The sequence below is a fragment of the Accipiter gentilis genome, chromosome 23 (genome assembly GCF_929443795.1).
Source record: "Accipiter gentilis chromosome 23, bAccGen1.1, whole genome shotgun sequence".
NCBI lineage: Eukaryota > Metazoa > Chordata > Aves > Accipitriformes > Accipitridae > Astur > Astur gentilis.
Genome location: NC_064902.1, coordinates 17,000,779 through 17,017,928, shown reverse-complemented (window position 1 = coordinate 17,017,928; position 17,150 = coordinate 17,000,779). Strand labels below are relative to the sequence as shown.

Sequence of the window (17,150 nt, the reverse complement as noted above, 5' to 3'; positions counted from 1 at the left end):
GATTGCAGAGTTACCCAAGGCATGTTTGAAGTGTTTGTGGTGTGGCAGTTTGTTTCATCTCTGCGTCAGATTTTGATTTTTAAAAAAAGGAAAACAATGAATACTTTCGCAAAGCAATGCCTTTGGGCTTTTTTAATTAATATTATTACTCTTCTAAAACAGTTGCAGAAGTGCTTGAAATGGTCCTTAATTTGAACTGCCAGGAAAATAGTTTAGAATTTGGGAAATGAAGCAAAAGAGACAAATATTGTCAAATGCCTGACCTGTTTTTCAGCTCTTGCTATCAATAGCTGTTATACCCTGGCCCCGCTGTTTTATGTGAGATTTAGATCAGTCACGAACATGAGATTTCATACAAAATCTATCACCGTATTAAAAGGAAAAATAGCCTTTTCATGCTAGCTGAACTGTCCACTTTCTACATGAGTAATGTTTTATAACCTTGGGGTGGCTGATTGGAACCTCTGCGGCGTTTCTCTTTGATTTATTTTACGATGGTCTCACTGTCTTTGAGCCGTATTTAATATTGCAGTGGGATTACTTTAATTGCCAGTTATCCCTAAAAATACAAATAATCAAACTTTCATTTATTGATGATGACAAAACGTGCAGAACTGGCTTAGGTTTATTTGGCCGTTATTTGCAGAGAAACCCAAAGCAGGCTGGCGTGCGCTCAAGAGTGTCAATCAGCAACTAATGATTTTAAATGAGGATGGGCTTTTGATATGATAGCTTTTCACGGCCAATGTCAGAAGGTGCGTTGATGGCACAGAGATTGTTCACCCTCCTAAAATGAAGCATGAGCCAATGTACTTAAATTGAGGCTTAAATATACGTTAAGGGGAGGAGACGAAATTAGCCTTGAGCTCCCCACTTCTTGCAAGATGCCTCCTTCGGCTGTGGGCGGCGGGGGGCTGGAACGATTCACCCCACACTGGTGACCACGTCCTGGGCTGGCGTGCGCCAATCCACAGACAAGGGGAGCTTGGAGCATCCCGTAGCCCCGTTCCCACCGCGCTGGAGAATCCCTCGTTAGGAGGGAGCGGGAAGTTCGGGGTTCGCGCTGCCTCTGAAAGGCGCCGCTCAGGGGAGCTACGTGATGATGGAGCGCTAGCGATGCCTTATTCACACGCAATAACTCCCTTTCAGATTTTACTTACATAACAGGCAGATAGCAGAGAAGGGCAAATATAGCACAGTGTGCTTGCTCTCTGAGGAAATCATACTCCAGCAAATTCCTCCAGCCCCCATAGGATCGCTGTGTTTCAGCACAGACCTAGAAGGAGCTTCCACTCCAAGGGCTTAAAGCAAGAGAGTAAATAAGGTTGAAAGCACACGAAGCCCTTGAGGTCTCTTGGCAGACTGTGGATTTTGCAATGTTGACTGTTGCCTAAGAGCTCCTAAGTTATTCCTTCAGAATAAATGCTGCTTTGTGGGGCTGCCTCTCCTTCCCTGTCCCCCTCCACTTCACTCAGTTACTAAACATTTACGACCAACGTGACATTGCGCTCATGGCTCTCCTGGTTTGCTGCTCCTGCCCCGGATTGATCTGATTTTTTGACGTTCTCACATAATTTGCAGTCTTGGTTCTGACAGCTAATTACAGAAAGGGGGGGCCTGACTGTGCCTGCGTTTTGCAATTAAGTGAACCCACCAAGATCTTGCTAATGGTGGGCCAGCCAGGAGAGCAGGAGCTGCTTCGGGGAGGCTGGAAATGATGTTCGGAGGGTGAGACTTTAAGTAGATTAAACTGGCACGGTCCTCCGAGCCTAGGTGACTTCAAACGGTGTTTCTGTACAGATAGGGATGGTCTGATTGAATGTTTTATCCTTTTCCTTAGGGGAAGACATTTCCTGTATGTTATATAAAATGATTATTTTCATGCATTTTTCTCCTCGTTAATCCAGTTAGTTGAAAGTGTTAGAAGTCCATTACAGGCGATAACTTTAAGAAAATAGGGTTTTATCCAGACAGCTGCTCTCATGCTGATTTATTTTGTTTTATGTGTGTGTTTCGTAAGACACGCTCTGAGCACAGAGCCCACTCCCAGGAGCAGAGCCTCACAGCCAGGCTGGTTTTTCCAAGAGGAGCAGAGAAAGAACCGAGTCCTTAAAGTCTCCAGAAGCCCCCGGGGAGCAGCTGTGCTCAGCTAGCATGGGTTGCTCTTAATACTGGGCAGGGCAGTGTTTAAAAGAGAATAAACCCGTAAGGGCCCGCTCAGGCTCCGCGGTTGCAGAGATGTGCCGGGGCAGAGCGCTGCTGCTCGCCCGCTAGCAGGGACCGGGCAAGGGGCTCTCCCCGCACCAGCCAAGGGTGCGACGGTGTGTATTTTGGAAGGAGGATGGCTGGGTTGTCGTTATCCAAGCAGCTGTATTTACTAGGGGCTGAAATGAAAGGGGTTGGCCCCTTTCTTGCCCCCTTGCCCCATCCCCTGACCCGGTATGCCCACCCCTGCATCTCTCGGTCCCATCGCGGCTGGATCCCACATCTGCCCCATCCCAATACCTGCTGCTTTGGTTTCTCCTCTCTCCCTACATCTGCCGTTTGGCTTGGTACCTCCAGAGGATGGGAGCAATTTGTCAGTGGATGCTCCCGCAGTGCCTGCCACAGCAGGGCTCTGGTCTCGAATTTGCCCCCCAAAGTGATACCAACAAGAGATGCCAGCATGGGGCACAGAGCCATCCGCTCACTCGGACTGCTGGGAGGAGGGCTCGCTCGCTCGGCAGATGCAGATTTATTTGCTGAAGTCCCTCGTGGGTTGCATGAGCCGTTGTTTCTTGCAAACAGTGCATGAAGACGTGCGGGGAGGCATCTCGGTACCGCAAGGTGGTCTGCGTGGATGAGAACAAGCAGCTGCAGAACAGCGGCTACTGCGACGCCAGCAAACGTCCCCCCGAAATCGAGAGCTGCGGGCTGCCGCCCTGCGAGTACGTCTGGATCACCGGAGAGTGGTCGGAGGTGAGTCCCCATCCCCATCCCCGCACAGGGACCGCTCAGCACCGGGCCACGCTCTCCTCCTCTCGCCGCCGGCCTCGCTGAGATATTACAACCCAAATCAACAGTGGCAGGGAAATGCTGCGTGGTTTAATTATTATTTTTTGGTTTGTTTCTGTATGCAATTTCCCTCCTGGAGAGAAAGGAGCAGGGTTGTGGGAGAAGACCAGGATATTAAAGACTAAATGCCAGCATGCTCAGAGTTCTAGCTAATATCTAGAGGCAATTTTCTTCCGAAGCACATCGCGTTCAGCAGGCACCCTATTTGGTTTTGTGCCGGTTTATTTCATTTATTTATTTCTTTGGTTTTATTCCCATCCTGGGGAGCTCCGGGTGAGCATCCTGGGGGAAAGGCGAGCTTGGATGTGACCGTGGGGACATGTCCTTCCTCGATGCCGTCTTTGGCAGGAGCGAGGACCTGGTGTGAGCGAAGGCAGCAGGTTCACCCACGCGGCTGGGAGAGGGCTTAGCAAGGAAAATAGATGAGTTTTCTTTGCAGCAGGCACTGCATGCGGGAGGACCCGGGCTAATCTCAGCCTGTTTCCTTCTGCAGTGAGTGAAGGATTACTTTCCACTTGGAGGAACAGCAGAGGGAAATGACAAGGCAGCTGCTGACACAGCACTGATTAAAAAGAAAGAACAAGAAAAAGGAAAAAAGAAAACATGCCGGGACTGAGGGGGAGGAGAGACAAGCCACCTGAGATAGCGCAGGAGGGAGAAACACGGAGAGATGAGAATTTCTCAGAGCAGTCTGGTCTCCTGGGTGGTTTCCTAAGGGAAATATTAGGGTGCGTGTAAGGCTGGAGCCCCGGCTGCCCCTTGCCCAGACACCCTCTACCCGCTCCCACCACCTGTGACCCCCCCAGGAGCACTGGGGCCCATGAAGACAAAGAGGTGGGCGAGGGCTCGCAGAGCCGGAGCTCAGCTCGCTCCAGCTCCCGCTCTGCCTTTTGGCGAGGAGGGCAGAAGCGCTGTTTGTCCTCTAACTACAAGGAAAACCTTCCCTTTTTTCCAGTTGCTGCCAAGTACCTGCCATTCAGGATCAATCTTGACCGTTTTATTTCCCTGTGCATCCCATGGGAAAAGAAAAAAAAAAAAAAAAAGAAAAGAAAAAGGGGAAAAAAAGAAAAAGGGGAAAAAAGAAAAAGGGGAAAAAAAGAAAAAGGGGAAAAAAAGAAAACCCCCAAAATAGAGGCACTTCATAGTTCCAAAGGATCTTCTGCTCCTTTCTTTGCCCTTGGAGAGAGATAACATTGTGCCCAGGAGCCAGCCTGGAGTAGGGAATCCTGGAGCTGTAGGGGCAGCACAAGGAGGAACTGGGTGTTCAAAGACAGTGTCGGGCACCAGCCCACTTGTAGCCACTCACAGTACTCACGGCTGGCTTAAATAGTTACTAGTGATCCCTCGGAGCAGTTTGCTGAGTTAAAAGCTGACAAGCCTGCTTTTCCTTCCCGTGTTGGGCAGCCTTCCCGGAGCGCGCGGTGCTAACAGGCGCTTCCTCTGCCCTCAGTGCTCCGTCACGTGCGGGAAGGGATACAGGCAGCGCCTGGTGTCCTGCAGCGAGATTTACACCGGGAAGGACCACTACGAGTATGGGTACCAGAACACAGTCAACTGTCCTGGCACACAGCCGCCCAACATCCAGCCCTGCTACCTCGGGGAGTGCCCCGTCTCGGCATCCTGGCGCGTTGGCAACTGGGGAAGCGTAAGTTTGGCAAACTTCTTAACTGAAAAAATTGGAGCAAACTTATTTTTCTTTACACTGAGGACACAGTCTGAAGGTTTGGAGGGGGAATGTTTAAGAGCTGCGTAAATTAGTGCAGTGAAAACTCTCGTACAGCGGCAGTCCTGGTGTGTGTAGGGCTCCGTGCTCCAGACTGAATCCCATCGTACGGGGGAGTCCCGGCAGCTACAAGTAGAGTCACATTCTCTATGAAGATTCAGGTGTAGCCAAAATTTGTGGTAGTGTTGATGGTCATGCTGAATGCTTAGTCAGAAAGTGGGGTCATTGCCAGAAAACAGGGGTTTGAAAGCCTTGTGCTAGAAGGATCAATGGATAGCTGGCAACTGGGGTTGATCCCACTTGGCCATGTGTATGGCCAAGACTTGGAACCTACCAATAAGCCCCCAAAAAATGGTAATTTGAGCCTTAAAAGGATTTTTCTTTCTTTCTTTTTTTCTTTTTTTTTTTTTTTGCCCCCTCCTTCTTACAAATTCTGGGACAGGGCAGGGGAAAGAACTTAGCCTTTCTGCTAACGTTATTTGTGTTGAGCCTCTTCTGGGGCCTGAACTACAAGATCAAATTTTAGTTAAGGTGATAACATTTCACTTCTTCAGGCTTCCGACATTCTTTGAAATGTGGTGTTTCTCCCATAAATTTGATTTATTAACCCAGCTCAGGCATTTGTGGGAATTTGTCAAACCTTTAGAAGGCAACGAGGGTCAAGTCAAACAAAATGTAGTGGAAGTTGTCACAGTAAATGGCAGAGCTATTTGAAACCTAAGTTCCTCCTGCCTCATAGGAAGCTTCAGATCCTCCCTGCAAGTCAGAGCAGAGGAGTTACAGCAAAGAGCTCAGCCTCAATTAATTGGCATTTTCCCCCAGAATTTCAGTGCAAAATGTCCAACTCATTAATACAACTTCATTGCAAAGAGTATCCATTTCAGAGAGCAAGACCTTTCTCCTGGCTTTGGGCTGCTGAACGTCCTAGTGACTACCAAGTGCCATGACCCTTCTCATCTCTGATTTTCAAAGAGATTGAATGTAAAGTACCATCACCTTTGATGGACAAAGAGAGTCCTGCTCAGCTCCTTAGTTAAGCTTTATGGATTTGGACCTGATAAAGAGTAAACGCCAAGTTGTGAATACCGTGAGCTGTTGAAGACCGTCTCCTTCATGGTGTGCTCCTTTAGCCTAATAATTTCTAAAGAGATGAGCAGCATCATTTTCTTGGCAGCCTAACCCGGTACCTGTAGAAAGAGCTGATTTTCAGTTCTCAAGTACTGAAGGAACAAGTTGCAGAGGAGGAGCAAAATGGTCCCACCTCCCATCGCCCGTGCTCAGCGGCAGCCAGCGTAGACAAGGTGCTGCTCGGTAGCTCCAGTAACTTGTGCAATATCAGCCTTAAGATTGCCCTTGATTTGGGCTGTTTGAGGATGACCCGGTGTTTGCGCAGATTTAGCCATTTTTCCAGAGGGTGAGGGGAGAAGGGGTTTGGAGGCTGTGGGAGTTTTGGTGCGATTTGGGTAGAAAACAACAAACCATGTCATGTTGGTTCAGAGGCCCCTGTCAGTCTCAAGAAATGTCTTCCAGCCACCAGGAAAGGATTTCTACCATTCAGGCCTTCTGGTGAACATTTCTCTTTTGTATGACCTTCCAAGTGTGAAAAATAAACAATTGCACATGAGCGCACGGTTCACCTTAACCAATACTGCCTCATCCTGTAAAGCATTTAACCGCTAAGTGAAGTTCAGTAGTCTTCTTGAAATAATTAGTGACGATGATAATAACAACGAAGGGATTAATAATAAAAAGGGATTACTTGTTTGATTAAAATCAAGCCTGTGTTTGAACACTTTGTAGGATTGGGGCCTTTGCTGCTGTCCCTTGCTACAAGGGAAACAGTCTGCCTCTGTTCTTCTGGAGCCCAGCAGCCCTTGAGATAAAATAGGAATCTCTGCCTCCTGTCTTGCAGTGCTCCGTCACCTGTGGAGTTGGAGTCATGCACCGGTCGGTGCAGTGTTTGACGAACGATGACCAGGTCAGCAGCTTGTGCCACGTGGATCTGAAACCCGAAGAGAGGAGGACATGTCACAACGTCCATGACTGTGAGTCTGCAGATTTGCACCTTCCTTTGCCTTTCTCATGGCTTCAGCATCTTTTCCCATCAAACTCCTAGAGATAAGCAGTATTTCCAAGCATTGGGAGCCATCCAACTAAGCACTAAAGCACTTCAGGGAAACCTCTTAAAAATAAACAAGGTGTTTTGATGCTTTGGATGCCTCACGGTGTTACAAAAGAAATTTTGATGTACAGTTGCTCAGTATTTCTGTTTTGTTTCAGGTGAATTACCAAGGAGTTGCAAAGACGTTAAAAATCTCAAAGGTGTCACTGAAGATGGCGAATATTTCCTTCAAGTCAAAGGAAAGACATTAAAGGTGCATTTCAGCAACAGATTGATAGTTAATGCATTTCCCAAAGGGGCAAGAGGACCCTGCGTGTGCTCTTCACTCCCACTCTTGGATTTTCTACCTTCGGTTTTCTCAGCGATCCCTTTGCACGTGATGCCTGACAAAATTCTGGCTTCTCCCTCAGGTGTATTGCTCTGGGATGCAGACTGACAGCCCAAAGGAGTACGTGACCCTTGTAAATGGGGATGCAGAGAATTTTTCAGAAGTGTATGGATACAGGTAAGAAATCCCTTAATCCTGAGCTGCACAATATTTTTTTTTTCCGTGGCAATATTTTCCAGTCATGAGTAGAAAGGGTTTTCTTTTGATTTAGATTGCATAACCCGACTGAATGTCCATATAACGGGAGCAGACGAGAAGACTGCCAGTGTAGGAAAGATTACACAGCAGCTGGGTTTTCCACCTTCAGCAAAGTAAGGCTGGACCTGAACACTATGCAAATAATAAGTGAGTAAAAACAGGGCCTTGCCATTAAAAAAAACCTAAATGTTTATTTTACACAAATATACCTGTAACTACAAACAAGGAGTAGTACTCTAGTGAGCAATATGCCTGAGCTCTCCTGTTAAAAGCTGCTTATAAACTCGGTCACCTGCTTGCTGCTTTACACTTAGAGACTGCAACTCAAGTACATCAGAGATGCTTATAGTATTTCTCTGTAATATGGGAAAATATTAAGACAGTTGCTGGTGCATCTGCTATACAGAATGAATATTTGCATGATCCCGGCAGGCCAGTGTATGTTTTGAAGGAATTTATTTCATTTGGTCTCCTATTTTCAGACTGGGCTCGGGCAGAAAGCTTAACCAGAGAGGAGCTGGCCCCCCATTTTATGCACAAACGTGTCAGGAGATCCCAGTGCAGGGAACTCAGCTGGGGTAGGGATGCTGCTCCCTCCGGGCCGGTGCCGGCATCGGTGGGGTGGGGAGGCAGAGGAGGCTCTCAGCAGAGTCAGTCCATGGGGAAATAACTTGTATTGAGTGTGATGGAGCTGGGGCCATGGATTTGCAGGGGAAGAGGAGGGGACTGTAGCTGTGCAATAGAAGTGGTACCCTGTCACTCCTGGCAGCATGCGTGGGAGCTGGGAGCCGTCCCGCCACCGGAGAGCCTGCAGCATCCCATAGGGTTATGGTTTCAGTCCCCTTGACTCCAAGGATGCTATCAGTTTCCAACAACTGTTTTAAAAATACAACATATTGTTGGGTGTTCATTCAGTAAATAGCAGAGATTTTTTAGCAAATCAAAATCCTTCCTTGTAAAATGACTCTTTATCTGATAGGGGTTTTTTATCACTTAATTTTCAAGCCGTGAGACCTCCCAGTCTATCAATCTGTAAAAAGCTACTAATAGTCTGTAAAAGCTCCTAGGTAAAGATCTCAAAGGAACCATCGTTGGGGAATTTGATACCAGCTCCCTTTGAATTTCAAAAGGAGCTGGGCACCTACCTCTGTCAGGCAGGAGCTATCTCACATCCCCATCTAAATGAGTCTCAGTTACTTCAGATCTCTCCGGAGCAAAATACCCCAATTCCCTTTGAAACCCCGACCCCTGGGCTGGGGCAGCCAGGAGAGCACCGAGATGGTTGGTTGCCTTTGTTTAAAAGAGAGATTTAGGAGGTCCCGTGGCCTTCTTGAAAGTGCGGAATTTTCTGATAGAGAAATAAAACCCAAGTCATGGGTTCGAGTTTTGTTGTTATTTATACCTAGGTCCTAAATCACCAATGCACTTAAACCGAGCTGTAAACGTTGAATATGTAAGCATCCTGTTAAATTCAGTGCTCACGTGCCAGGAAGTCACATGTGGGATGAATTGGGGATTTAATATTAAAAATCCAGCAGATGAGGTCCTGACTCTCAAGATTAATATATGAAACCAGCTTTAATGAGTTTAAACATTAGCGAAGAGCATGTTTACACTTACTTTGTGTCTCTCCCTGCATCTCTCTTTCCATGTTATTCACCAACTATTCTCCACAGCGACTGATTTACAGTTCGCACAGACACATGATGGACGACCCGTTCCTTATGCCACTGCTGGGGACTGCTACAGTGCAGCCAAATGCCCACAGGTATTTGACAATAGCATTTCATAGGAATCGGTGCCATTTGTTTTGTTCAGGCCCTCTATTAATTACCGCTGATCGCATCAGCCCGACACCAGCGAGCGTCACATTCTTATCTCAGTGGTTGGAAACTTTTCCCTTTGTCCGTGCAGAAAGTAATTTCCATTTTCCATATGGGAAAATGTCAGGTTTTTATCAGGCCAGTGTCAGGACCGGCTAAGGGACATTCCCCAGGACCTCAGCCAACAGTAAAGGAGAAAAGGAAGAAGAAATAAGCGGTGGGAGAAGGGCTGGGCTTGGCGTGCGTAGTTGGAGGTGGGGGAATCGGTCCACAGCAGGGCTTGGTGGAAATGCTGGGCAGGGAGAGCAGTCATGAATCAGGCCATTGGGCTGCCCTGGGACCCTGCTTCTGTGCTCTGCAATCTCGTATCTGCTGAAACCGCTGTTTGCCGGGGTGCAAGAAGATGGGTGAGATGACCCCTCCAGATGGAGAAGGCAGCAGACAGACAGTGGGACTCCTGCCGTGCCAGCTCAGGGAGGAGATGCCCGAGAAGGAGAGGGCATTTGCGGGGCAGGAACAAGTCAGGTTTCTGCCGCAGGACGGACAGACCCCGTCCGTCAGAGACCACGGTGGTACCCGCCAGCTGCTGCCCCACCATCCTCACGCCCCGCTGCGTATTTTCACAGCAGCCCGGTGGGACCGTCGCTCACTCCACTTTGGGGCTGGGAAAACACTGACAAAACGAAGGTGTTGCCTGCGCATCAGGGCAAATCCAGCCTGTCCCAGCACCGCGAGGTGCCCGGCCATGGAAGCGTGGAGCTGGGCACAAGCTAAGTTGCCTCTTGAGTAGCTCTGGGAGGTGATGGTAGGACATCTAGCCCCATTGCTTGGAAAAAAACATGCTTTCCTGAAAGTCGTTAGGAGTCTACTTAACACTGTGCTACAGGTGGCTTGCTCCGTGTCTTCAGCACACCTAGCTTTTGTGGAGCTGGGGGATGACAAGGGATATGTTTGGCTAGTCCAAGGTATTGGGTGGACCATATTTGCAAAGGGCATTAAGCAGGGAGTCACAGCAACAGACGGCAGAGGGCAAACCTCTCCATCTCCTTCCCTCCCTACTTTCAGAGCTGACACTTTTCTGCACAGCTCAGCGGCTTAGGGATTGACTTCTTACCTCGGGAAGGCTCATAAATATTAATATCCATCCACCTGACCCAGACAGTTTGCTCCTCGCAGAAAATCAGCATTCCTAAGGCAGCCAGGGCAAGGAGCAAAGCTAACAGCCATCTGGTACCGCATGGCCACGCTGGGCTGCGGGTCAGCCTGGGGATGTGGCCACAGGATCCCTCCTTGGGTCCAGAAACAGGCAGGGCTGGGGTCTGCCGTGGGCGTAAGGGGAAGGCTGGGGGGGGGGGGGGGGGGTATGTTTTTAGTGCAGGTATAGCCCTTAATTTTCCACCCATTTTGTGCATTTTGAGACAGGGTGGAATGAAGTAAAGGACGTTTTTAGGAAATAAACAAACGAAAGAGTTTTGATTTTACTGACGTCTAGGAAAAAAAAAAAAAAAAAAAAAACACCAAAAAAACCCACCAAAAAACCAAACAAGCCCAAAACCATACCAGTGGAAAATAAGGAAAATAAGGACAAGTGTGCCCTCTCCAGTTGAGGAGGGAGCAGTGAGAGCGGCTGCAGCAAGTCCCTGGGGTACCTTTGCCATCAGCTGCTGGAGCACGTCAGGCTCCGCAGTTTGCCATCGAAAAGCCAAGAATGCCCTCAGCCGGCAAACGGCGAAAAAGCAGTGCAAACCCGAGAAAAAAAAAAAGCAGTGAAAAACCAAAGATAAAGCCCCTCCTTCCCTGCAGCCACCAACGAGAAGGAAATTCCTAACCCGAGGCATGCTGTGATTTGTACAATATGTGCTAATCACTATCAGAGCGATGGAAAAAATTGAAAACGCTGCTGGCAAGATCCTGTTAGAAAAGTGACGCTGTGCCAAGCCATGGGAGGCCAAAGTACGGTGTGTTGGGATAATCGGGCTCATCTGCTTGTTTTTTAGGGTCGCTTCAGCATAGACCTTTATGGGACAGGCCTGTCCTTAACAGGAACAGCAAAGTGGCTCTCGCAAGGGAATTACGCAGTGTCGGAAATTCAAAAATCCCCAGTAAGTTGTAATTTTAATTATGGTTATACCCACTCATGAGAAGTTTTTCATTGCCGTGTTGTCTTTCGTGGCAACGTCATCCAAGTAGAGACTAACAAAAAAACTAACAACTGACATTAAAGTGTTGCCCATATTGTATTGGGGGGGGGCTAGCGGATTTAACTTGATCTGACTTGTTGCAATTAATTAGTGAGCATCCGGAGAGGGTCCGGGTGCCAGGCAAGTGCCCCGAGTAGGAATTGTTCCCAAAATGTTGCTAATAAAGTGCGGAGGACATGGACCTTCCCTCTGGGCTGGGTTTATCTCCTTGGGTGAGACTCGAGTCACCCGCGCTCCGGTGGGCTGGGGCTGCACCCCGGGGCACCATCGCCTGCGGCCGCCTGTGGCTCTGCTGACCTGAGGCCTCCGGGTAAGCCAAGCAGACCTTCAAAATCACCCCACAGCCAAATTTGAACTTGTACAGCTTAATTTGCCTGCCCATTAATGCCTCTGTCACTGCGTGCCTTTGCACTGTTGCTTCTGTATCATGTTCTGAAACTGGAAAAAACCCAGGATTACTTTTTTTGGCTGTTACTTCAGGTGAATCATCCCGATTGCCCCTGTTAAAACTGTCCAAAGGAGGTCACCATAACCATTTGACAAAAAGCAATTTGCAAAATATCCTCTCCTGTACTGTTTTCAGTCTCCCTGGCTCTGGGGACCCCCTTGAGTCCATCAGCCTCGTCAGTGATGGTGCTCTTAAAGGAGAATTAAATGCTACTGGTCCAACCATGCTCATGCTGCAGCAAAGCACCCTCCAGTGCAGGTAGAATAGGACCAGCACAGACCCCACGTGTTAGTTCTGGCACGTGCTTTGCTCTTCTTCTCCCCTTCAGAAAGGAGAAGCCCAGGCGGCCAACTTTGGGGTTGCGGAGAGCAGACACCATCACGGCTAGCAGAATTAAAACAAGCTTTAAGGTACAGGGTGTCTAAGAGACGACTCTTACCTTCATCACCCGGTGGCATCTGTCAAGTGCTGTTCTCAGGGTGTAATTGCCCGCAGGAGCAGAAGAAAGAAAAGCATAGTGAGAAGAGATGATAGCAGCCTGCTGCAATCACAGATCAATAGTGTCAAGGGCAGGATGGAGCTCATTTAAAAATAAATGCCTTGCGCAAGCTTGTCCTGCACTTAAGTCCAATTTTCTGTAACTGAGGGTTGAATTCCCCTCAAGGACTGTCTATCCATTGTAATGACCAAGAGGAGGAAGACTCTGCAGAGGAGGGATAAGGAAGGCCAGGCGGAGGTATTAATCTCCTGACTCGGGACCAGGGTTGTACCACACGTGCTGGGCTCTCCTGGAGACGGGGCCAACCCCAGGACCGCTCCACATTTTCCTTTGTCTCTTCTGGCCGTGGAAATGCAGAGCTGAGGAGGGACGGCACCTTAGCAAGTGGCGTAGCTTCACCCCATCACTCTCCCTCTCGTCTTGGCTCTGGAGTCACTCCAGGCCTTTCCCTTCCAAATGGATGTTTCTTGGTATTGCCTGCAAATATCCTTCCTGTGCCCTTCGCGTGCTCGGGCACAGCGGACGACCTGTTGTTGTCTAGATGTGGTTTTGCTCTTGCGTGAGCCGAGTTTTCCACTCATTACAGTGATTCACTGTGGGGCAAATTGGAGAAAGCATATACCCTTGAGATATCCCTCCAAATGGCCTTCTCCTTGGGCATCTTTCAGTGTAATAAATCAAAACTACCTTTCCTTATTTGTGTTCACCATCTGACCTGGTAGCACTAAAGAGAATTACATTTGCATGTATTTAAATACAACGGTGATTTCATAGATTGATTTAAGCATAATTTGTTTTCCTTCCAAGACGTTTCCTATTAAAAAGCCTGGCTAGAATAACCTAGATCTGGCCCTTCCACAGCATGGAGTTCGTGAGCCCTTACATGAGATGTTATTTCTGATTTTGCCTGCAGGATGGTACCAAAGTAGTAGGAAAATGTGGTGGTTACTGTGGGAAGTGTACTCCATCATCTGGAACAGGCCTCGATGTTCAGGTGTTATAGTGATGGTGAGTTCCCAGCTGCTTCTGCATGACGGGAAATCTTCCCCAAAACATCCTGAAGAAGGAGAGCAGGCCACGCTTGCGAAAGCACTCGTGCATCGGTGACAGCCTCCCACCCCACGCAGTGTCTGGGGAGCAATGGGATCCCGCGCTCCCAGTCCCCGCTTCTCCCAGTAACCCTTGTGGGTATAACACTGTCAACTGGAAACGCACTTCCACCTCGCTGGCACCCGCTTTAGCTCCGCACTTGTGCCGATCTCTCCACTTAGAGGTTTCGGAGGCAAAGATGATGATCTGACTCTAATGTGCACCTTGTCTGTATTTTCCAGGTTCTCTGAGAGCAGTCAGCGGAGATGAGACGGATGAAGGATAGCGATGCAATACCTCTGCCTTCCACTTTTTTATCTGTTTATGTGTGTATATAGATCGCATATTCTTAATGTACAGTATAATATTTATGTTTGGAATTATTTATTTTGATTTAATATTTTTGTACGTAAAATCATTATATTAAGGCTGCTTTTACTATTTTTATTTTTTATTGTTAAATCCTGCAGTCAAACCACTGCATTTTGCGTACTCTACATTATATGTAGCATTATGACAAGTGATACTTTATTGTCACTGTATTCAGTTGTTTACTTTCAATCAGTAATTTTCCTTCAGTTACGGGCTGCTTTGGCCCTCTACGGTGCTACACAATCTGCGTAGGGGTATTTTTGGCATTTCAATCTGTCTTTATGTAAGGAAAATAGACAAGATGTGCTTAAATTTTATTTTTAGGGATTAGGCCGACAGCACTCAAGGAAAACATGACAATGAATACAGTGCTAGTTGCATTAGCAATCTTTATCTTTTAGGTATGTTTTGAATTTCACATGACCTCTGTGGCCAGTGCTAAAAGCACTGGTTTGGTGCTAACATGATATTTATTACCGCTCTGTAGGTTTAGTTAATCCAGTGCCTTTATCAGTGAAAAAGGGAAGAAAGCAGAAAAAATGTCGGGCGATTCAAATAAATTAAGATCTGCCTCCAGGTTCAGGAAAATTCCCGCAGATGGACCTTCAGCTCGAGCCCCTTTTTTGTAGGGCTCTGAAGTGAACTCGCTTTTTTTTAAAAAAAACCATATCTTTGTCTCCTAATTGCATGTGCCACTGTGCTTCCTGGCTCCATCTGGAAGCGGGGTATTAACTCATCCCAGACAGGCTGATCGGGCCATATGTTTCCCTTGGGCTGCGCGCTGAGAAGCGAGGCAGTTCCTTATGGAGGTTGTCGCCAAATCCGAAGGTGAAGCCGAGAGCACCCCTGCGGTGTTATCTCGGGGACGGCGGGGTCCGCAGAAGGGGCTGGGGGACAGCACATCCAGCCAAGCCGCCCCTTCTTCTTGGCCGGGGGACTCCGTTGCGGACACCTGCAGCGTTCCTCCGGCTTCCTACTCACTCACAGACCATCTGCAACGGGAGGCTTCGGCGCCGGCTCTGCCTCGTTTCAACAAGATCACTCTGTACTTACAGATAACTCTGCCTTCCCCCCCCCCCCCCCTTCAAAAACAAGCTGCTTTACGCCTACTCCTGTGTTGCTTCGGATCTTCCTGGTAAGGCATCTGCGCTCCTTGCCTATCCGCTGTCCCATGTACAACCAGACCTTTAGCGTTGGGTTTTTCTTTTTATATATATATATATATATAAATGGAGGAGACATCTCCCACAGGCGCCGAACGCGGCCGTGCGATGGCTCCTGCCTGTACATAGCCCGCCGCTTGTGGCACGCCACGTTTTCGCAGAGCTTCGTAGCACGTTGAACGGGGGTGATGTGACCAGATTGTTTTTGTAGTCTATGACTATGTCCCTTATCTCTTTCTCCACAATTTTACTTAGTGATAGGAAGATGCTGCCCCTTCACCTTATATGTCGGGGCAGCCAGGAGCACAAAGTACACGGAAAGGAAGCTTTTCAGCACAAAATTGCCAGCGGTTTGGAAAACTAAAGAGGCTTCTCTGCTACTTCAGATAAGTCTTGCAATTGTGGATGCAAACAGTTAACAAACACAAGCTCGGGATCTTGTGTGAGTCTCTTGCAGGGCTCCCCAAAGGATGTGTAATTAGTCTGTTACAAAATAGTCAGATCAATAGCGGTAAATGATCCGATCCCTGGATTCATAACCCATGCGTGCTCCGGGCTGTGTTCAGCCTTCAGAGTGAAACCTGGCAGTCGGGGATCGACACGTTCACATCAGCTGGGAGACATCTCGCAGGCGAGCGGGGCTGTGTGACAGTCCAGCAGCTGAAGAACTGGTGCTCTACACTCACTGTGTGTGCCTCTGCTGCTCTTAGGAATATTCAGGCTTAGAGGAAAGAATGAGATTCTTACCCATAAATTGGGGGTTTGGGCTTAATAGCGCATAAGTAGATGTGGTCGTATCTTAGAAAGACTAATTTTTCACCAACGTTGTATGTCTATGCATAACAATAATAAATTCTACCTTTCTGAGAAAAATGCCAAAAATACCATTTCAAAGGTGAAAGAAAAGAAAAGGGAAAAAGGGAAGGGGAAAAAGGGAAAGAGAAAGAGGAAAAAGGGAAAGGGGAAAGGAGTAGCAATGGAATAGTGATTTGTTAATGATAATTGCTTATGTATAACTTCTGTAGGGGAAAAGGGAAAATTGCACTATGAACTTTAGAAAGAAACAGTGGTGCTTAGAAAGTACAGGCTTATTATATTTTCTCTAATGAAGTGAGTGGCTATTTATAAAAAGAAATATTATTTTGACCTGTACACGTTCATTCCTACCATATAGTTTCATAGCAGCTATTAACAGAGCAAGAGAAACCTAAAAAAAAAAATTAAGTAAACTACAAGGGAAAGAAATGATAGAGCACTGATCTTGTGGTTCATTAATGGGCTTCATTAAATAGGAACAGACTTTGAGGAACAGAGACATTAGACTTTTTTTGTTCAGGAAACAACTCTGGGGTTTGTATATCAATGCCATTATTTTTCTACAAACTGGGGGTTTTTTTGCAAGCACTTTCCTGTACAGTGTTTCTTTTCTTTCTGCTTATACTCAAAAGGAAATGAAAAGACCCATAAGACATGTCTGTATGGTCTTTCTGCATTTGCCATCGTATTTCAATACCTGTGTGCTATTATAGAGGCAAAATACTTTGTACACAAGGGAATAATACATTGAATGGTAAACATTCCTTTCTGTGTTGGTGTTTATTTCCAAGCTTTGGGTTCCTTGTTTGACTGTCCCATGCAAAAGGAATGAGGGAGGGTAATAATGTCGTTTACAGGGAGCCCTGCCCCAAGCCCACGTTGGAGTCTGTGGACCAGGGGCCATCTTGCAGAATGGCCACGGCCATCCACTCGTGTCCTGCCGGGCAGTTAGACTGACGGTCCCCAATTTCCATCCAGGAGATGAGTGCCCCAAGGTACAAAACGTACACGAGCACATCTCAGAAGTGCCCCGTGCACTAGTCGGACGTGCCAGCTGACCGGCTGGTGCTGCCGTCCACGTACCAGGGACATCCCTTACCATGGGGCAATAAGGGAGCCAAACAGTTCATTTTGCAAATGTTTGTGAAAGGTGAGCTGGGATACTGGACCTAGTCCCCACCGCTAGCAGTGCTATTTAAAGAAATCTGAAAAAAAAAAAAAAAAAAAAATCAACTTTTTCAAGTTTGAAAAAAT

The 17,150-nt window shown here is 47.5% G+C and overlaps 1 protein-coding gene across 5 annotated transcripts in view; it reads left to right on the top strand.

Moving 5' to 3' along the window:
• ADAMTS9 (ADAM metallopeptidase with thrombospondin type 1 motif 9) overlaps positions 1-16,660 on the top strand; it is an 86,933-nt gene extending 70,273 nt beyond the window's left edge. For 3 of the 5 annotated variants that reach the window (XM_049826542.1, XM_049826541.1, XM_049826544.1), the window contains 10 exons: positions 2,788-2,958; positions 4,505-4,699; positions 6,690-6,822; positions 7,058-7,152; positions 7,310-7,404; positions 7,499-7,632; positions 9,162-9,253; positions 11,306-11,410; positions 13,370-13,464; positions 13,788-16,660. In XM_049826542.1, coding sequence (XP_049682499.1) covers positions 2,788-2,958; positions 4,505-4,699; positions 6,690-6,822; positions 7,058-7,152; positions 7,310-7,404; positions 7,499-7,632; positions 9,162-9,253; positions 11,306-11,410; positions 13,370-13,459 — 1,110 coding nt within the window. In that variant the 3' untranslated portion in view covers positions 13,460-13,464; positions 13,788-16,660. Of the gene's footprint in view, positions 1-2,787; positions 2,959-4,504; positions 4,700-6,689; positions 6,823-7,057; positions 7,153-7,309; positions 7,405-7,498; positions 7,633-9,161; positions 9,254-11,305; positions 11,411-13,369; positions 13,465-13,787 lie in introns of those variants that run through there. The other 2 variants (XR_007509293.1, XM_049826543.1) reach the window with 2 other exon arrangements.
• The last annotated feature ends 490 nt before the right edge of the window (positions 16,661-17,150 follow it).